The following is a 22,664-nucleotide window of genomic DNA, read 5'->3' on the forward strand; positions in this document are numbered from 1 at the left end:
TTGTTTTTTAAAACGGCTTCATCTCTGAGATACAACATGCAAATTTGAGTAATAAAAACCACACAAGCCACGGTGAAAAAAACATTTATTTAAAAAAAAAAGACAAGTTCAAAATCAAACAAAGTTTAATAGCTGTAGGAGTTTTTTTCTATCAAGAAGACAAAGACCTGCATCATGGCACAGACAAACATTTCATGAGAAGTTGCTTGACACACAAAACAAGACTACACGGGTATTGTCGAACATGAGTTACAAACTGACCCCCGTCTGTGACTTGATATATTGAATGTCCTTCAGCTAAATATATCTAAATACTTAGCAATCCAAAATTAGCAGCAATAGATCTTTAGACTCAATAAGTGACCATTCAGGTTTTCTTCAATGTTTTGGATTTTTTTAAAAATAATGGAACACAAAATAGTAATTCAAAGTTGTAAATATTCCTTTGCTTCATAGATCTATGTTCAGAGTAGTTTGCTATAACAATCTTTCTATATTAGCAGTGCATGAACAAAAAAAACAACAATTCCAGTCAGAGGTCAAGTCCACCAAATCTGAGTAGCACTTCACTATCCCTTCCAGTGAAATCTAAGGCATTTCTGTGAAGTTTAATCTCCTGGAAATGAACGGTGTCATGGTTTAAAAGAAGAAAACAGCGTCAATTAATCAGCAAGTTAGCAAACAGGACTAGACAAGACACATTATATGCAACATAAAAACTGCAACTGGATGGAATGGTGAATTAACATCTAACACAACCTTATGGTGGCCACAGAAAATAAAAGTAGGGTAGACGAGTGGGCAACCCGCCTCCACATGATGCACACCTGTCTTTTTTTTTTTTTGTTAGATTTTCTACATTTGCTACAGTCATTAACAACCACATTTTAGTGTGACATAGTTCCCTTTTTTAATGCATCAATATTGCTAACAATGAACCAAAGATGAACGCGTCTGTCAGAAAACAGACAAATGTATGCAGTAACATAAAAGCCATATGAGCCAGAATGTGAAGTCATATTGTGAGGTGTCTCTTTGATATCTGTAGTATTGCATTTATAAGGATAATAAATTAATTGCATAGATCATCAGACCATGGGCATGTTTTCCGAGCACTGGACGGAAGAGTTAAAGGATGTGGACACAGTACCAGCTGTGAAGAGCCATGAGACCTACTGTAGTTGGTTATTGCCTGTGAGTCTTGTACACGAACTGAATCTACATTGCTCTGGCAGGATGAGGTATGTCAAGGTTTTGAACATATATTTCTACAACATTGTTCCCAACTGCTTGGGGCACAGGTCTGTCACAATGCATCTGAACCTAGCAGACATAATTAATCCATGATCAGGAGTCACGTGCCAACATTCGTGGCACAGACGGAACTGAAATGTCTTGAAAACACAATAAAGCCTGTTTGACATCAACACTGAAACCAGAACGAGAGAGAAGTACGCAAACAAACATACAAATCACAATTTCAAACAAAGAAAAACACTTGGAAACATCTGTTTCTCACTATTTGAAGCACACTACACACTATCAAAAATAAAAATCAAAGCTTCTTTGAAATATAGGATCAATCTTAAAAGTATTAAAACTGAACTTGAAAAAAAGAAAACCTTTAAATAAGAAAGGTAAAAATAATAAAAGTAAAAAACAACAACATGAGGGTGAAAAATGGAAATGCAAAGGTAGACAGCCAGTATTAAAGCATTGATATACTGGCCAAAATAATCCACATTGATAGTGTTTTCTGAAGATATAACAGGCCAGAGCCACGCTTCTACCAGTTTGTGTAATAAGAACTTCATATTCTAATAACAGCAACTAATTCTTGCTCCAGAAAATTCATTTTTGGGGACTTTGTGAAGATTCAGATTCCCCTTTTATAGAAGGGACATGAGGAAAAAACCGAAAACACAGCAATACATAAATTGCTATGTACAATTTGGTATCATGTTGTTATTGAAATAACTGAAGCATTACTACACTGATAAAAGGAAATCAAAAGACGGCCTAAATAAATTTAAATCTCTTATTTACAGGCAGCTCCGTGTGACATGTGATCCCTATTACGCGACTTTGGACTTCATCAAGTGGAGCAAAGTGAACCAATATTTAGAACTTTCTGATAATAATCTCTGGAATGATTTAAATCTATTAGCTCTTCTTTTCTATGAAATCAGTCATTAATGACCAGCATCTCTAAATTTTCGTCTTTTTTGCAATCTGATTGTCTGAAGCTTTGTTAAGATTGTTGGAACTATAAATTATTTGAGTCAAGTGCCATAAACATGCGATACCACTTCAGGTCTTGGACAGCTTGTATACGTGATAAACTCGCTACCACTTTGAGAGAGGCTAATCTATATCAGCACCATATCTGTCTAAAATATGAGTCACCAGCTTATTGAGTGACTTCAGTTTGGTTTGTTTTGAGCCATCTGTATTCAACTAGTTGCACCATATCAATCAAACTGGGACACATGAAGCTATAAACACTCCAAAACAAAGAAGTATGTACAAAAAAAGGCAGGTTTCAAAGCCTGAAAGTATCAGACATAAAAGTGAAGTGAAATCAGCATATTGTACAAAAAGTCAAAACAAAACATGACTCAAAATAAAACATGGTGTTGAAATATTCTTTTCCTGGTTTCATTCTAGCTCCATGGAGTAGTGTTAGAAAAGAAAATGAAAGACGTTCAAAAAACCTTTCATACGTGTGTAGTGTGTGTATGACTTTTGTTTTCTTGACGGTTATCAAAATAGATGCTCCTTGTTCTGTTCTTCCATATCCCATTGCCTGCCGTCCTCTGGCCTCGCTTGGAGTAAAAGAGTTTGTTTTAAAATATGAGTCTGTAGAAAATATCTTTTTTTTTTGTCCTGTCTGTGTAACAGTCCGTGGTTCTCCCGAGTGTCTGGTGCCTTACGTGCAGAGTCGCCGTGCCGAGTTTCAGCGCACTGGACCCCTTTAGAGTCACTCTGGCTCCAGAGGAATATCTGACACAAAGTGACAAGACCTGTCGGTTAAAAACAAGCGCTACTGCTGCATCGTCTCCGTTTGCAGTCATAACTGAACATAAAAGGTTTTTAAATGGAAGTGTATGCACGTACAAAGACGCTAGCACAATCACAGACGAACGCTAGCTACGATCAAAACCCACCTCTTCACTTGTTATGCTGGTAGGAGTAGGTTGTGTGTTCTGTGGGTGTCTCTATGGCAACCGATTGTTGGACGGCACTTTCCTGCGAGGGAGGCCGCAAACATTAAATCCATGAGTGATTGTTTCACATAACATTTTAGTGGTAAACTGCTCAAGTGAGAATAAACATTACCTCAACTGATATGTTGGTAGCAGGCACTTGGGTGTACTGGGGGATGTAAGTCCCCTGCATAGATGTGTTTGCAGGCATATACTGCAGGAGAATAGAGATGATAAGCTCATTAGATATGACGGCTATTATTGGCAATAACACTGTCAAGATTCATGTGTGAAATTACACCTGTCGTTATCACCCTAAATTACAAAAAGGGGAGCTGCAACTCCAGAACATCCCGTCCAATTATTAGCTTGTTCATTTACCCAATTTGCCCACATAAAAGTACAGTTATCTCCATGCTAAGGATCTGGTATTCCCCTGAAAGTAGCAGATGAACAGCCAGGAAAGGTTGAGATCACTACTGACATCACCTTATGTGCCTTTTGCGTGTTTAAATTTAAGTGTTTTTCAGCTGCCATTTTGAGCCATTAATGTGTCAAATAGCCTATAGTGCAGCTCTAAGTGTTAAATATCAACAGTGCCTAAATACTGAATACTCTACTGACTGTCCCACTGTTGCCCATGGAGAGGTGGCTGAGCTGCTGTGTCAGGGGCCCAATCATCGAGGTCGGCTGGATGGACATGGTGTGGTCCATCCCTGGCGTCAGGACTGCTCCCTATCAAAAACAAACACTAGCGTTAGCTCTTGCCATCAAGACAACTGTCAGACTGACCGAATGTGAAAGCAGCTCAATCTTAAATGGCTTCTCCTGCAACAAAAACAGAGAGGAAGGCCAACAGCTTCAAGTTACTCACTGTGGGCGGCATGATGTATGACTGATGATGTAACCAAGATGGGTTGTGTACCTGCAGGAACAAGAAGACATGTGTAGCAGGAGAAGGTTACATAATGTAAAAAGGTTCAGGCATAATAGAAAATAGACAAGCAAAGACCCATAAATTCAGCTATATTGTTTTTCAAAATAATGGGATTAATAGGTATGTGAGTGCAGGCCCTGGCTTGTTTAAACACAAGTCTTCCACAGATTAGCATCTTAACTAACACCCCAGAAGCTATGAGGGTCTGAAACTACCTGGTAGGTGGACACAGGTGAATGCATGTATGGAGAGAGGGAGGTCGGCCCAATCATCCGGTTGGGGGCAATGTTGTAGGGAGAGGAGTAGAACCTACAGAAAGAGACACAAAGTTGTTAGTCACCACAACGTGATCGCACTCCCTCTGGGTACACAAGGGATTTGTCAGACTAGTAGTACTGACCCGTTCTGTAAGGCTGTGGTGGGGTCATAAGTAAGGGTCATTCCTCCCTGGAAAAAACAAACAAAATAAAGGTCTGTGTTATTTTGGTGCTGCTCAATGAACTATATCACAAGAAATGTTGCATAATAAAAGCATTTTCACAGAAGTCAAGAGGAAAAATCATAAACTCACAGTCTCTCCATCCCTCATCCAGGGTCGGCCGTTCTGCAGATATTTTCCTTGGCTCTGACGCTTTTTCTGGCCTCCATCAGCAAATTTACACAACAAGGGCTCTGACGGCACTGGACCAGTCAGAAAATATTATGTTATATAACAAAATATAGTCTGTATCACGAATGTAAAACTCTTTGGATGAATTTATGTCTTCAACAGCTATTTCTTGTTTAAAGATGCTACAATCAAAGAAAAAAAATAAAATTTCACCTGGAACTCCAGGAGGAGTCTTGATATATTTTCCATTGAAATGTTGAATGATGGCTTCACATTTCTCTGTTGACTCCATCCTATTGGAAAAGGTCATTAAATACAATAACTGTGTAAGAGTAGCAGGTTACAAGTTATTAATATTTCCAGTTGGAGAATTTCTACCTGTACTGGCCACTAGAGGGCTCACTCGCCGTGATTAATACAGTTTGTAACTTCAGTACCGACTTCAGTACTAATTTCAGAATTTGCCTTTGTGTAACTGGATATTTTCTTCAAAAGCACACGAGGCTACACCATCACTTATCAACTTTAACCAGCTATCCTAATGCATTTAACTAAATAACCAAAGCATATACCTGGCAAAGCCTACTCCTCGGCTGGTTCCATTGGCGTCACGGAGGATGCGAGTGGAAATGGCCTGGCTGAAAGGCTTCAGCATGCTCTCCAGCTCCTGCTCGTCCATGGACATTGGCAGGTTGGAGATGTATAAGTTGGTGGGGTCCTGCTCCTGTTGCTAAATTGAGAGAAGCACAGAGAGGGTTAACGCATGAGGATGTGGACCAGACAGAACACGTTGTTTCCTTGTGGAAAAATGACTGTATCATGATGTCAGGAGCCCAAAAATCAAGAGCCATACAATAGCTGCCCGGAATAGTATGAGGGAATTTATATAACCTTTTGACAGGAAGTTTGCAGGAGATTAGACAGTTAAAAAACAGTCTGAGAGAAAGGGTAGAGGGTTTGAAGTTGAAGGTAAATTTCATTTTGGCCTTGTATGAGAATGTGAGCTGCACAGAAGAGGTCTAAGGAGAAAACAGATATTCAGAGATGGCGGAGATAGTATTCTGGCTGGACTACAGCTGAACTTCTCTCTCATTTTTACTGTCTCTATTCCTGTCTCTTTATTCATCCAACTCACTCCTGTTCTTTTTCTTCACACTCCTCTCTCTTAATCCATCACCCGTATGTTATTACCAAAAGGGTGGAAGACAGGCCCATTGTGTGAGACTCGCCTCTTAGGAGGATGAAAGCGCAGGATCCAGGTAATGTGATATCAAAGTATAATTACATTTCAAATGGCTCTCCATACATGGACGATCTAAAATGATTATGTGCTCTCGCTCGGCGGAGAATCACAGGAGAGACCTTTTGGACAAAGACCTTTAAAAATGATCTGGGGAACATCTATAGCATTACGCTATCATCTCCCCACGAGGCAAACATTATCATCCTGTTTCCTAGGTCATGCTAATAATATGTCGCTTGCATTCAAGCGGTTATATTCATGTGGTAATCCCGACCTTGAGTGCAGGCACAGAGGCCGACTCTGTTGGCTTGCATAAATCAGACAAATTATGCAGCTTCTCCAAGTCTGAATTATTAGAAAACAACCTGAAAGACACTTTTGAAGTGCAACAGTTTAATTTTATGCTTTTGAACTCTTTTTCTTGTTTCTTTGCTTCCTGCTCAAACACATTTAATTCGACCAACGGCATTGATAACCAATCTGTATCACCCTCTAGCCATTATGCATATTCATTATTTCATAGTGCAGATGTGATTAAAAACCTGTAAATGTAGTGTGAATGAATTTCCATCCTATGAATAATGCATGTTGAAGCGTTGCGACCTGCGGTGAAGGTGATTTCTCCTTCACCCCCCCTCCTCCTCCTCTTCCTCCTTCGCAGCAGCAGCGTGAACTAGCAGTGAAGCTCGAGCCCGTGAGAGCGAGCAGAGACAACCTGCTGCGGGTTTCAACCGCGAATGAGTCAGACGGAGTGAAGGGGTGAGTGGAAGCAAGTTATTTTGTGAGCAAGGAGCCGTATGAATGTCAGTGATCCAGCTTAACAAGAGATCAGCTTTCCCAGGGTGTTGGTGTTGTGCGTGCTTGTGAGTGTGTGTCATAATCCGGTTCAGGCAAGGCTGCATGTTTGATTGTCAAGTGTGCTCTTCGCACGTGCGCGTGTGTGTGTGTGTGTTGACAGGGAGGGTGGCTGGGCATAGGGCCCTGCTGACTGGGGAGCTGCTCAGACACTGACTCAGATGCCACCAGGGAGAACAGACAGGCGCTTTGTACAGGGAGCCCTGGGACACACTCCCTCAACACTGTCACCACTATTAAGGATAATGCACACACATACATACACATCATGTACACACATACGCACGTGTACCTGTGTGCAGCTGCGCTCTTTTGTTTTACACACACATATTCTACAGTGCATTAATACCCATAAATAAACCGATTTAAGCATACACCCATATGCACACCGCCCAGCAAACACATGCACGCACGCACACACAAGCTGAGGCTTAATTGGCTTATATTCCTGAACCATGCTCATATAACAACATGGAGAAAAAGCAAGACAGAGAAAGAGCTTTAAAAGAGAAATTCATAACAAGCAGATAAGGCCGAGGAACAACCTTTCTGCTACAAGGTTAATAATTCACCATTTAATTTATAATTAATAATTCATCCTACACCTTTTTGCTGAGTCACAGTCAAAATGTCAAAGGTTTTTGTCATGTGTTGAGAATTTAACTCTTAATACTGACCAATAGTTTGAATTAAGCTGGTCCCATTCTGTAAGAAATAAACCCACCAAACATTGACATCTCTACTGGAGTTCTTACCTTGGCCATTTGAGCCTGCACTCCACCCGCCTTCAGCGCTGTCACTGCCTTCTGAGCTGAGGCTGGACTGTCAAAGTCAACAAAGCCGTAGCCTGCAGGGATATACAGCAAAACATACAAGTCAGGTATATGCATACTGCGGGACTCTATGGACACAGCCATGTAATTTGAACTCATGAAGCACTTAGAGTAGTAGTGTTTGAATCTGAAGAGACAGCCAACTCTCTTTGAACTGGGCTTCTCCATGGAAGACAGATGAAGGGTTACACAACACTGCCTATAGTATGTCACACAATACACACCTGTTAGGTATAGTGTGAAGTTTAACACAAAATAAACACTTGGCAACCGAACAGCTTTATTGAGAACAACGAATCAGCAATGTGCCTTACCTTATAACTGGGATCTGTAACTTTCAACACATTCAAACTATAGTAGAGATGAGAAATCAGTGTCATGCTTGTGACATGACTTACCCTAACCTCTCTGTTGTCAACTGACACAACAATGTGTTAGTGAATACATTATCTACTGAGGACATAAAGTTACAGAGCAACAGCTTTGTGAACAGTTTTAGTGGTGTATGGAGTGCATTATTGTTCTTCCTGTTTACCATCTGCCATACATGGTCAAAATACATTTACAATAAATATTATAGATTTCACATTTTCAAGTCCAGATTCACATTTATTGATTTGAGACTATGGTTGCAAGGTATGGAATACAAACAAAATAACATCAATAACATCAACCATTAGTCGATGAATCCATTAGCCAATCGACACTGCACATGTGAATGCAAGATCCGTGATGAATAAGTCGTTTATTCTGAAGGACTTCTTCAATACGCATTCATTGGATTTATTCTTTATTACGGAAACATGGATTATCTGGTTGAGTCCACCGCCTTTTCAGAACTGTTGAAAACTCCCGAGTGTACTTTTATTAACACACCGCATACGACTGGATGTGGAGGAGGTATTGCCACAATATTAAAGAGTCACTTACATTGTAAGCCATTGTCGATGGCTTTTACTTCATTTGAGCTAAGTTGCTTTGAACTGGGTGCGCGTAATACTGTTCTGTGCGCGGTGATATACCGGCTGCCAAAGCATAATCGTGACTTTATTAAGGACTTTTCTGATTTTATTGCTGTTGTAAGAACAAATTATGATAAGATTTTAATTGTTGGTGATTTTAATGTACACGTCTGTTGCCCTTCAAAGGCTATGGTGAAAGAGTTTTTTGATTGATGGTTTTATTGGATCTTGTACTGTCCTATGGGCTACCTATTGATAATGTATTAGTGTCTGATGCTATTTTTTCGGATCATTGTCCTGTCATGTTTGATTTTGTTTTATACGATTTAGTAAAACCACCCGCTCCCGTGCGTCATGGCCGCACTCTTAAGCCTGACACCTCCTCGTGTTTTTCTTCTTTTTTTGCTGCTCATGTGCAAGCAAACAGAAGCTCCGCTGCCTCAGACACAGAGCAACTAACAAATGTTTTTCTGTCCACCTGTTCTGAGGTCCTGGACACTGTAGCTCCAATAAGAGCCATGCGCCCTAGACCAAAGCCTGAGCCATGGCACTGTGAAGCCACGCTCACAGCCAGGCGAGAGTGTAGAAGGGCAGAGCGCCGGTAGAAAAAGGATGCACGTGTCTTATCAGATTTTACAGGACAGCTGGAGAAACTATCCAAAAATTGTTAAAGCTAAACAAACACAATATTTTTCAGAAATAGTTTCTCAAAATGCCAACAATCCACGTGTTCTTTTTAAAACCATTCAGTCTATGTTGAACCCTCCACGATCCACCTCTATTGAATTTTCACCTGATACTTTTTATCTCTATAAATTTTTGGACTTTTTTTAACAGTAAAGTTTCAAATATCAGAGCCAATATATTGCTATCCTTTTTAAACTTCTCCTTAAACATGCACTGCTCAGCTATTTTTTGTCAGTTTGAGCCAGTTTCACTGCCATTTCTTACAAAGATCATCAATCAAATTAAACCCTCCGCATCCCCCATGGACCCTGTCCCTCCACACCTTTTCAAGGATGTGTGGGAAACGATTGGCTCTCATGTTGAGGAAATTACAAATAGTAGCCTGTCTTCTGGAGTTGTGCCTGCATTTTGTAAAAAAGCAGTGATTGAGCCAAATTCGAAAATTTTAGAAAAATGTGTACTTATGCAGCTACAGTCTTTTCTGGAGACACATGGCACTTTAGATATTTTTCAGTCAGGTTTTAAAGCATTTCATAGCACTGAGTCTGCACTTTTAAAGGTTTTTAATGACCTGTTTTTAATGACAGATTCTGGTGATTCAGCCATTTTAGTGCTTTTAGATCTCACTGCTGCTTTCGACACAGTTGACCACACAATTCTTTTATCTCGCATGGAAAACTGTGTGGGAGTCAGGAGGACTGCCCTAAAATGGTTCCAGTCATATCTTTCAGGGAGATGCTTCTTTGTTAAAATGGGAGACTCTACCTCATTAACTGCGCCTCTTAACTGTGGGGTCCCTCAGGGATCAATTCTTGGTCCTATTCTTTTTGCACTGTACCTATTCTTTTTGCACCTCTTTCCACTTGGAATAGTTTTTAAAAAGCATGGCATCTCCTATCATCTTTATGCTGATGATTGTGAAATTTATATGCCAATCAGAACTTGACTGGCATATAAACTTGACTGTTTAAATGACGTGTGGTTAGCCCAAAATTTCTTAAAACTAAATGAGAGTAAAACAGAGATCATGCAGTTTGGCCCCACTAACTCCATGATAGACTTGGGCCCCCTTAATGACTTTGTGCATCCTGTTGTAACTAACCTTGGGGTCAAAATAGACAGTGATTTTAAACTTGACAAACAAATAAATGCGGTTGTGAAATCTAGTTTTTATCATCTTCGCCTTTTAGCCAAAGTTAAACATTTTTTTGTCTTTTAACAGTTTTGAACAAGCTACACATGCTTTTATTTCTTCTCGTTTAGACTACTGTAATGCACTTTATATCGGTATAAATCACAACGCACTTTCACGCTTACAGTTAGTCCAAAATTCTGCAGCACGTCTTTTAACAGGAACCAAAAAGTGCGCTCATATAACTCCAATTCTTGCCTCATTGCACTGGCTTCCTGTTTGTTTTAGGATTGATTTTAAGATTGTATTGTTTGTTTTTAAAGCTGTGAATGGACTGGCCCCAACATATATCTCAGACCTCATCCAAATTTATATGCCAGGCGTCAAATTAACAAACACCCTTTGGCTTACCTGACTGTCATAATGGAAATCAATTTAAACATGCTACTATTCCCTGTCACTTATTATGTTATTATTGAATCATTATTCTTACATTCAAACTAAATGCGATACTTGTCTCCCAGACAGTTGTCATTCCCAAGACTGCAGAACCTCCGATTCCTATTCAAGACTCTGTACATGTTCGAGCGACCCTGGGTCAATTCCAGCGTTATTAACACCTGAAGTTACAAATAGCCTTTTATTTTATTTTTCATACAACAGGATTTTTCCATTTAAGTTCCTGTTAAAATTCAACATAAAGATCACATACTGACATATATTTGAGCTGGCTTTGCCACTTCTGTATGAACTGACCTTTCAACCTCTGCTCAACAGTTGCTTTCAACCACTTGATGCCTTTACACCTCACCTTTGCACTTGTTGGTAGTCTTGTCCAGGATGGCCTTGGTGGATACGATTTTCCCATACCTGAAGAAAAAAAAAACGAGGTTTACGCTCATGGTACGTCCTTACACTGTGTATTGAAAAATAATTACTTGTTTACATTCAATATTAGCATTGCAACATTGCCGAGGCAATGAGGTTTCTCTCTGAAATTAACACACTAAAGCTGATGATAGACGGACGGAGCAACTTTTAGAGCAATGGTGCCAGTTTAAGAGATTGTGCTCCATGATGACCTCCATTATTCACCTGACAGATTCAGTGCAATGACACGGAATACAATCTAATAATAAATTATGTGCATAGGGAAATCTTTAGAGAGGGGGTGGAACATAAATTAAATGAAATAAGAGTAATGACCTGTGGGTTTCTGCAGAAAGAACTATAGATTTCCCATATGTTATTCATTCCTGCTCACATACAAATGTCAATAGGGACTCAAGGGAAATCCAACATGATGTCACAATATGGTACAAATAAGACTGCTTTACAATGCACTATCAATGTAAAAATCCTGCATTATCTGTGCAGCTGGCCAGCTATAGATACTGCATATGCACTGGATAGTGCCTGGCTCGGGCAAATGCTCCTGTGCTGCAGAGTGTCTATCAGTTTCCATCTCTCCAGGCATGTGCATGCAGTGTAATCTGATATGCCTCTCCTTGGCTGTTCTGTCCAATGCTGGCTCCAAGCCATACTCTCATTCTACTAACCAGCTTCACTCTAGGCAGTGCTCAGCCCTACACTGGGTCTTAGTGCCCCCACAATCCAATCCAGCTTTCATCCGGTGAACACTGCACCACTGCCACAATTTATCTGTGCTATAGAGTCACTTTCAAAAAATACGGATTAATGACCTGCTAGTGTAATCTGTTGGATTACTCCAAATTGAAAATCAAAACATTAATTTAGGATTACTTACACATAAAAAAAAAAAGAATCTGTAAATCATAACTCTAACCCTTTATTCCTTTACCAAGATGGCTTAAGGTCTCCCTTGAAGATGATGACGTTTTTATGGAAACATCCAATAATTTTAAATTATTGATTTGGAAACAACAACAGTACATTACCACATGTTCGCAATATAAATATTGAAGTATATACACAGTATGTTCAAATTTTACTTGAAATATGTCTATCCAGTCTCAATATACAGCAAGGCAAGAAGACCAAACCATCATTGGTGTGATCCTAAAACAGTGTTTATCTTTGACTTAAGTTCGCATTACGGAACCCACTCCCTCTTTCTGCTAAATTACGTCAATCCACTGAAGGCTTTGAGATATTATATTTATACTCAATGGCTTTTAATAGTGTCCGATTGCCTGTTTATCTTCATTCTTAGGTTTCATTTGTGTTTATACCCTACATAAAAAACACTTAGTATGTTAAAAATGCATTCAATTCAAGGTATAACAGACAGATATTGTAATATATTTTTAATTATTTATCCTACCCAAATTCTTTGCAAATTGAATCCATCCATTGTTGGTTAACTGAAGGTCTGTTGTATTATACATTGACTTCGCATTTAACATTACTATTTCATGGTGCATTTCTGATTGTAAGCCATAAGATGCTGCCAGCTGGACTGAATGCATATGCCAACATTGTCTTCCTATATTTTCATACATACTTCCCTTCCTACCAGTCTGTGACGTCACATTATGGCCTGTATTTAAGCTGTGAGCTGTGCTTGCTGCAGTCTGCTGCTTACACAGTTGAGATACCCATTTACTTAATTGCGCTCAAGAACTTGGACTACATGATGATGCAAAGCGAAAAGAGGGGCTAGAGACTCAGCCATGTGTGAGAGCACAACATAGTCCAGCCCAATGTCCATCCATGATCAACCACCAGAGACGGACCGGGGCAGGAAACGCAGTGGGGCACGCAGAGAGATAAACCCCATCCCCTCCTCTCACCCCTCACTCCCAACACAGTACACTGTGCATACAACAACTCTCAGTGTGGGGGAGGGGAGCATAGGGAGTTTTGTTTCCTGATATTATGCACACATTTAATGTTCAAACTTGAGTTAAGCAAGTCAAATTCACACTCCATGACTTGTCGCCCTACTGTTTAACATCCTCATCTACAAGCATTTCCCCTGTTAACTATTATTGGTTACAGTATCCTCTCTCAATCTGGTTTAACTGAGAATTACATTGGCCTTAATGTGGTCTGCTAAAAGGCAAATTTCATGCAGTGATTTTATCTGCTCTGTAAAACAGAAACATGAGAACTACCCCCACAGAACACCACCTGACACAAACCCAGAACTCCATTCACTCCTCCTCCCCCCTGATTCTCTCCATCCACCCCCTAAACCCCCCACCCCTCATGCCATTGCCCTTGTTTGTCTTTCCCTTTCCCCTGGGCTCGCCGTTTCCTGTAGGGTTGGGCAGCCTCATGTGAGCCATATCTTCCAGACAGCTGTAAAATAGCAGGCCTCTCCCTCCCTCTCTCCCTTATTCACTCTCTCTAGCCCTCCTTTCCCTCCTTTTCTCTCGCTCTTCTGGTCCTCATCACCAGGCTCCAGAATTCAATTAAGTGAACCCAGATCATTCATCTCAGCCCTACTTGTTTTGATGTCTTCCACTGAAGGCCTAACAAACATATATCAGATGGATTGGATGATGCTGTTGTTTGATGTCTGACTACATGCTGCCCACAGCAGAGTTTTCAAAGACTCACACTCACACTGATGAGCAACATAGTGTGGTATTTATAGTGCAGAATATGACTTTGAATTAGGATAGCACAGTCCCATTGTCATTGTACTCATGATGGCAATCTACAAGACTAAAACACAGACGAGCAATAACAGGGAGACATTCAGAAAGAATTAGCGTGAAAGAGGGAGACTAAACATTCTGTAGCTAGTTGTTGGAAAGTCTGAACCTAGCTATGCCAAAGTGAAAGGTCTTAGTTTGCTGCCCAAATGATTGTTGGTTTTTCCATGAGGCCACTAAATGATGGGCCTTAAAAGCATGTGGATGAAAATGTGGCCTTCTTCTCAGATCCACAAATACCTGCTACGGTGCGCTTTAGCATTTATGTGCATTTCAAGTGTAAGGAAGTCGCGCAAGTATGTAGTCATGCGATCCTTGATGCATTATGCTGGCCAGCCATCACACTCCATGCACCCATTGCTCTGTTCTACCTCAGTCTACTCTGCAACTGCAATCTGTTTCATGTGCGCAGCGGGCAAGCAGAGAGAGATTTATTGGGTGTACATGTAAAGGTTTCGAGCAACTGTTTTTTTAGGTGACTTACGGCTGACAGAGTTTGACCAGATCCTGGTCTGTGGTCCCTGGGTGGAGGCCACGGATGTACAGGTTGGTTTTGCTCAGCTGCTCTCCCCCACTGCTGCTGCTGCCATTGCTGATGGAGGAGGTGGTAGTGCTACTATTGCTGTTGTTGTTGGGGCTTGGAGGAGCCATCTGATGGTTGGAGGGGGACACATACGCCTGCTGCAGAACAAATAGAGGACATAGTCAGATTTGGAATGTACAGTTGTAAACATAGCAGATACTGTGATACCGTGTAGATTAAATTAAATTCATACACTGGATATGAATCAAGAACAGTTAGTTAATGGTCTAATAACTGACCTGCTCAAACTACATACACACAAAAAAGGCTCTGAATGTGCCCTGGTTTAGCAGAGATGGAAATAATACAAATCACCAGCTATAAGGTTACATAGATACTGAAATTAAAACTAAATAATTTCAAACTCCTCTACAGGCAGCCAGCAGCAATTCAGTCTCTCCGGTATACCGTGCTTGGGCAGGAGATGAAGGAAGTCAATGCCCATTGTCAAGTCTGCATACCAAAGGAGGGAGGCTGGCAAATTTGGAATATTAAGTATGATCCAGTAATGTTGTAAGATTGAATGTCTTAATAGACTAGCTGTTATGAAGTCATTCATTAAGACAATACCATCCATACATTCATCGTCAACCACTTATCCTTTGTACAAGGTCGCAGGGAGACAATAATACACCCTGTCTTCATGTTGTCAGGGACATCAATTCTGACTTTATCCAAGCTAGAAACATGTTGCCTGTACATGTATTTTACATTCAATAGTGAAGGCTAGGACATAGAATCACTCGACTGCAGTGTCTGTATATCTGATAGACAAGGTTTTGAAATGTAAATGTAAAAGTGTATAGCGTACATGGGAACTACGCTTTGCCGATCTTGTGAAGGCAAGTTTTTTCTGAATGTAAAAACAAAGTGTATATATTAAATCTGGCTGGAATGAATGTGGCCCAGATCCACACTGCTGCAAGAGAGGCTTTTATTTTGTGGGTGAAAGCTGAAAGGATTTTTGCGAACAAGTTTTCATTGGGATTATTTGAAATAGCTCCAATCTAAGCTGTTCACAGGGAGATCTGTGGATTAGCTACAGTATCCAGGACATTGTTTCTGGAAAGCAACTTGGCTTTTTCAAATTTAATTTTCCAGTGCTTTGAGCAGCAAAAAACAAATTCCTTTCACCACTATTGTGTTGGGGTGATGGCAAAAATCTCAAAACCTAAACTATGTGAATGGCTGGATACCAGTAAAAATATTTTGATTTTTTTTTAGATTTGAGTAAACTGACCTGTTAATTTGAAGATACTCTTGAACTAAGAATTACGGTCGAATAGCATATGACTATATATACCAACAATGTAAAAAATAATATGCTCTGGTTATGTGCTTGTACGTAAACTTCGCATCTGCTGAACTGGTTTCATGAACTGGCAGCTCACGTATGTGCAAGTATGAGACTTCTCCCACCTCAATGAATACATGCAATGAGCATGTCATTGGTTGTACCCACATACAAGGAATCTTAAACGCATGTGCAGATGTGCACATACACGTAACAATTTTAAAACTGTTTTCAAAAAAATCTTAGTCCAGAGACCATAGACCATAGTCCAGAATAAACCAAATCAAATTGCCATGGACATAAAATGTCAGCTAAATTTGCCCTTGGTATTGCCTTCCTCTCAGTTCTGGTGGAGGAGGAAGTGTTTGATTAGTTAGGGTCAGCATGCCTGGCCCCAGGGAACAATGGGATGGCTTGTTGAACACCACAAGGTCAGCACTGGAGCACCAGCTTATTAACAGAGAGGGAGTTGTCAAAAGACTGCTGGAATCAAGCTAATTATGACCTCTCTATTTCTGTCTTCTCTGGATCTGTTCTAACCACCTAATACAAGTTTAATTCAGATTCCACAAACATAAAACTATGAGGGAACATTTCACAAAATCTGAACTATGATTTGAATGTTTAAAAGCAAGCTGTGGTTTGAAAAGAGAACAATAGGATTTTCATGTTTAAAACTAAGACATGAATGTTTGTTTCATGCTCATAATATTGGCAGTCTAATGCAATGTTAAAAACTAAATTCTGAGATTCCCATCTGGTCTGGATGTTGGAACATGTAAAAGGGGGGAGTTCAAAACAGTCCAATATGCGTGGCCAGGGAGAAAGAAAAATCAACCAGTCATGTCTGTTCCAATCAACTAATGGAGCTTTTACTAAATGTTTTTTATTAATCACAAGTCACGTCAGTCAACTCACAAGTTCCAACAACGGCTAAAATCGGCAGCAGGGAGATGGGCTAAAGCTGCAATAAGTTAGATGTTGTGTTCGTTAGTACTTTGTGTGTAATTTTTGCAATGTATCCAACAATGTAAGCTCACAACAAGGTGTTCCTGAGCTCTGAATGACTTGTGTGGAAGCAACAGCATAGCTAACATTTAGCTAGCTAGCTAAATGTCCTGGATGGAAGCTCACGTTAGCTGCTGTTATTTAACACTGTATCTTAGTTTGGTTAAAATAATTGTTTTTCCTGGTCTAATGTTCCTGACACTTTTCAAATCACTCTTGTATAAGATTAAATCGATTAAACTTTAAGCCCCTCACAGACATGGAATCTATAAAATCTTAAATATGACTTAATTTTATGGTTGAAAGAAACTACTTCTTATGTAACCTACTTCAAACTAACTGTCTACATGCTAGCTGCATACATATAACATAGCATGCAAATTAATGACATGTCAAAGCATGTATGTGTAAAATATGAATTCTATATTCCCTAATACAAACACATTTTGACCTAAAATCCTGAATACAGGAATAATGTGCACTCTGATATCTCTTATTACATATAACTTATATACTGAATACATATACTTATATAGTATATACTGAATGTGTAGCAACATTCTTTTCAGACACTGCTGACATAAGTAACAGAACTAGAGTTGCAAAAAGATTTTGACAGTACGATAACTGTCTGAGAAAGTATCACGGTATTTCCCTATTATTATTTATTATTATTATTAAGTTTCTTTGGTTGAACAAATGCTTTTTACAAAATAGTATGCCTTGGCAAGACATGAAACTTGTTATAAACTTGAAAGAAATATGGAATATATGGACATTTTAGAAACACTAAAATGGTACAATTCAATTCCATAGATAAGCAAATGTACATAGTATGATAACCGTCAATTTTCAAAGCTGCAACCCTAACCAGCACCAATGAATCTTTTGCAAGCTTTATTGCATCCATTGCATCCCAGCTGCCTTATGTTTTCCACAATGTTTAAGAATCAGCCTTTCAAAGCTTACTCCCTGTCTTTTTAGTCAAGCTGGGAAAAGCACAATGACTCACAGAGCCCATTCATCTTGGTCCTCTTCTCTCCCTGTCCTCTTTAGCATCAATAGTACACTGTTTGTTTTTCCACAACCATAGCCCCTTCCTGTGCTTTCCCTTGCCTTCACTGTAGGCGATCCGCACAGACTATCAGGAGGGATGCACCTGCAGAGGCCTGGGGAGATAGGATCTGACGGGAGGCCGAGTCCGGGCCTGAGCCTAGCTAGTGAGGCCTGTCTAATTGGCATCTGAGCTTGTTAGCGGAAAGTGCTAATCCCTCTCATGTGCTCTCAAGTCAGAAGGTAGTGTCTCATTACGACCGCTCTGCTAGGCTGCTTTTGAAAAAGGAATGGCAGTGAGTCAGATCCACACCTACTCCCCATCTGCCCCAGTGCCAGCTCCAGGTGTTTTGCCACCCATGTAAGGCAATGCCTAATGTTCTGGTGCAGACACAGGCAAATATGCGTGCAGAAGAACTCAGAAAAGCAGGTAGAAAGGGAAGGGCAGAAAGTACGATAATGTGCTAGATTGGGAATCACAATTCTCATTTTCTCATCTTTAGCATATAATAACAGTTAAGTCTGTTCCCAAAACTGATTACTGAGGCCTTCTGCTACGTTTGCACCTCCCGTCCAGGCTAAAATGGCGAAAACGAAGACTTGCCAAAATGGAGGACTTTAGAAACAATGAAGCAGCCACTCACACTCGGCCCTCTGATTGGGTCTTGCAAATCAGAAACACGATGCTACTGACCGGATTTTTGACATGTACTTTTATTAAAATATAATGTACGGTGCAAATAACACTTTTGCCTACACTTGTACTGTGCATGTCGCCGTTTAGGCTACTTTGCAACAACTCCCGGTCTGTTTTCCACCGCCACACTCACATGTTACATTCAGTAACAGTCCCAGCTCGTTATTGGTGCATGCAAAAAAATAAAAAAAAATAAAGGTCTGATGCTTCCTCTGTATTTATTTATTATTTTGCCAAATCTTCTGTAACCACGGAATAGACCATGCTTTCTGTTTACACTGGCACGCGCATGCCCAGTGTACCTGAACAGGCCCTAGCTCTGCATCGTTTTAATGTAGACGGAGATCAACTCCAAAACGCAGTTAAAACGCTGGTGTGGATGGAGATCGTGTTTGTTTTAATTCTCGGTTTGTAAACTAAAACAGAGTAGTGTGGATGGCGCCTACTCTTCAGTCCACAGCTGCCCTCTTAACTTTTTACACTGTACCATACATCCAGTATCCTCTCTGAGCATTCTTTACATTCCTCTGCAATACACAAATGTTTGTATTTCTCTCCTTGAAGTGGACAGGCATTGTGGGGGATTAGGGTTCAAGCTGTCATCATTAAATTGAGCTACATTCCTGGAAGCATCATAATTCTGTGGGAACTGGCCTTCTTGACAAGACAACATCAACCCTGATAATTACAGAAAATCCTCCTGTGCACATACAACATCCACACATTTACAACTGACATACAGAAATGGATATGAAAACAAGAGGCATTTATTTTTATAGTGTAGAAGAAAACATTAATCCCATCCTGCCCATGAATAATTCTCAGTTGCTTCCATCAACTCTACTACTACTACTACTACTACTACTACTCTCTGTATAGAGAAGCTGGAAATATATATGGTCCTCACGTCCCCATTATTATCAAAGAGTATGCAGTTGTTGCAGAAAGATAAATCAGCTATTTTCCGTATTATTATAGTTGTGCAAAAAGCATAACTACAGTAATTGGCCCACAGAATGGTGCAGAGAACGGGAGTGAGCTCCAGGCAGCAGCTGAGGACTGATGAGGTGATTACAGCTGGAGGGAGCAGAGGTGATGCCTGTAGGGAGCGCAGGTGACTCAAGGACTTTTTTCACCCAAGAGAGTGCCAAGTGATGGAGGATGTATGCCTTTAATTCCAAAGTAATCACAAAGATATAAGTTTGATTGCTTGCCATTTGAGTGCTACATATCTCTGGCATCACAAACCCTTTTGTGCTACTGATGTTGAGGATGTTAGAACCATAGTTAGAACAATGGTACAAAAACTTCTTAGTCTTAGTTCATTCCATTAAGTTATTTCATTTAATTATCTTTATCCCAAAGTTAGCATATATTTGCCAACAAAGTCCTAAGAAAAAAAATAGATGCATGTTGCTTATCATTATCAACAAAATGGTACTTTTCATTACCATACAGTATAGCATTCCAATAATGCACAAGTAAACCTTCAACAATATATTCTCTATATTGCCTGCCTCCATACTGTTTTAAAAACACACATCTTGTATCTTGCATGAGAGAGAAATATCTTAAATGTGGAGTCCTACCTGCTTGGCTAAAGAAACTTTAAAAGGCACCGTAGAAAAGATCATAGCTTTACAGATACAATCTCTCTATATTATATATGCAGCTGTTGGGAAGTTGGGAAGAACCAAATGTGATGAAAATCCTTGGCGTCCTGTGGCTAAAAGGGGAGACTTCTCCTTGCTCTCCTTCTCCTGACTTAATCCAGTTTCATTACAAACATCAGAAAAACCTTAACAGATGCTTTGAAAAAGTATTTTTTCAACAGGTATCCTGCACCCCAAAGACAGCACTGACAGTCAAGAAATCAAGGTATGTGAAACACACAGGGGAGAAAGACAAAAAAGGCAGGGGGGGAGTTAATCAAAAGCAGAGGAAAAGGGGGGGGGGGGGCTTAGTCCTTTCTTTTCTCCGCCCTTTTTCCCGTAGAAAAAAAACACAGACCAAGGGGTTACCACTTGACACTGGATTTACAAGTCTTCCCTCTGTGTGACTTTGGCGCTCTAACAATGCTAAATGTGTGTGCATGTCTTCTTTCAAGGAAAAGGTTTGAGTTTGCAGAGCCCCTCTTGAAATGAGCACATTGTCTGAATCCGGGATTCCAGGAATTCCAGGTCATTAATCTGAGCAATCTGAATCCCCTGCCAGCCGCGAGGCAGGGAAGAGAATAACACAGGGAAGGAGAGGAGGTATTTGATTTCACCTTTGTTCAAACATTATTCAAGAAATGCTGAGAGTCATTCATCAACATACTTCATATGCCACTCCAGTCACACTTTACCTGTAACATTTTTAAGGCACAATTTGGCATGAAATCTTCAATTTCTTCAAGACTCAGCACCCAAAATGCTCCAAATCCTAGACACGACTAACAGTTCACACTGTGGAATTGTTGGTGAAAACAATCTTGTCTAATCCTGTTCTTTCTATAAGAATCCCAGAATTTAAAACATGAAAAATCTATAGTCTGTACAAAGTGGCTGAAAATAGATAACACTGTCACTCCATTAATTATTCATATAAGAAGACAAGCGAAATTAGACCTTCTGTTGTCATTGCTCTATAACTGACCTGCACATATATTGCATCTGCATTAGACTTATTACATGGGCTCAGTAACTTTCCCTCTTTTTCATAGCGCCATGCAATCCCTCTCAGTCGTCATTAGTAGGAATGAAGGGGCGGGGCATATCAGTACGCGTAAAATAGGGGGGGAAACATTGCTAACTTGTGGTAAATTCAATGAAAACATAACCTAAGCGAACACGCAGTTGATTCAAACCTCACAAATTGATATAAAAGTCGAAAATAATTAGCACTTTTAGCTTATTCGGAGTCTTACTAGTTTCTGCAGCACATTTGTAAGCTCTAACGTTACTCTGCGTGCAGGCTAGGTGTACGAAGAGTACAGTACAGCGACCGTGGAGGGGGGGACGGGGACGAAAGCAAACTGTAGAGGTAATATACATCCAACAATACAACAGGCACCGCATCACTTTGTTACAGTGTCAAAAAACCCGACAGCAAAGTAGAGAGTTTAAAACGTACCCTGTGATCCACTTTCAAGGACACTGCAGCTTAAACAGCCGAGCAGCTTTTTTAACTGAGGAGGCAGAGCTCGAACAAACACCGCAGCGAGAAATTACTCAAGTGTTTCAGAAAGAGGAGACAGAAGTAGGCTGTGGTGTTTCTATTTACCCTTTTGCTGTTTTTGCCGGTGTAGCCGTTGTATGGGTTGATTCCTGTCCTTGGCGGCACCGAGAGCAGCATTTTTACGCGGCGCTGTGTCCGGAGGAGCGGAGGAGCGGGGAGCCAAGGCAGTCAGCTGACGTCAGCCAGGGAAATACAGGCAGGAACAGCGCGAGTGCTTGGAGTCGCTCTTCCCAGCGCTCTGATGTGCTCCACACACAACACTGGCTATATGCTTGTGTGGTATATCCGACTTTATCTCTGGGCTTCTTAGCCTCCTCTTCAACCACTAAATGATAACACATTGTAGGAGATAGCCTAAATAAGTAGGCAAAATTCTACAGTGCCAAGTCATCAAAGTAACCCTGCAGGGTTAAGGATTTGGCGAAGAAATACAGACAAGCTGATCCCAATATTTGTACCTTTTAGGTTTTACTGTCAAGCTAAGTGTGCAATAATGCATCAGAAGAGAAAAGGGATTTCACACTACTATTTACTGAGTAGACATCCCTCACAGTAACCTGGAATAACTTTTACAGCCATAGGGTTTGAATAATTATAACATTAATTAATGTTAATAAATTTATGCATATTTTTAATTAATTTAGCATATGTTCCATCCCAAAATTCCTAATCAATACCTATGGCATCAAAATCCTTGTCAA

At 40.2% G+C, this 22,664-nt stretch overlaps 1 protein-coding gene across 1 annotated transcript; it reads right to left on the reverse strand.

Annotated features, from left to right (window-relative positions):
* Positions 1–68: 68 nt before the first annotated feature.
* Positions 69–22,165, reverse strand: rbms2b (RNA binding motif, single stranded interacting protein 2b). Its single transcript, XM_038722555.1, has 14 exons — positions 22,009–22,165; positions 14,594–14,790; positions 11,277–11,335; positions 7,607–7,698; positions 5,326–5,483; positions 4,967–5,046; positions 4,715–4,824; positions 4,544–4,590; positions 4,359–4,452; positions 4,081–4,131; positions 3,831–3,941; positions 3,340–3,420; positions 3,168–3,249; positions 69–3,003 (listed from the first exon to the last, which is right to left on the reverse strand). The coding sequence occupies exons 1-13, from the start codon at positions 22,078–22,080 to the stop codon at positions 3,172–3,174; spliced, it is 1,230 nt and encodes a 409-aa protein (XP_038578483.1). The 5' UTR covers positions 22,081–22,165; the 3' UTR covers positions 69–3,003; positions 3,168–3,171.
* Between the last annotated feature and the right edge of the window lie 499 nt (positions 22,166–22,664).

This window comes from Micropterus salmoides, unplaced genomic scaffold (genome assembly GCF_014851395.1).
Source record: "Micropterus salmoides isolate LMB-PRFRI ecotype aquatic unplaced genomic scaffold, ASM1485139v1 Ms_hic_scaffold_16, whole genome shotgun sequence".
Taxonomy (NCBI): Eukaryota; Metazoa; Chordata; class Actinopteri; order Centrarchiformes; family Centrarchidae; genus Micropterus; species Micropterus salmoides.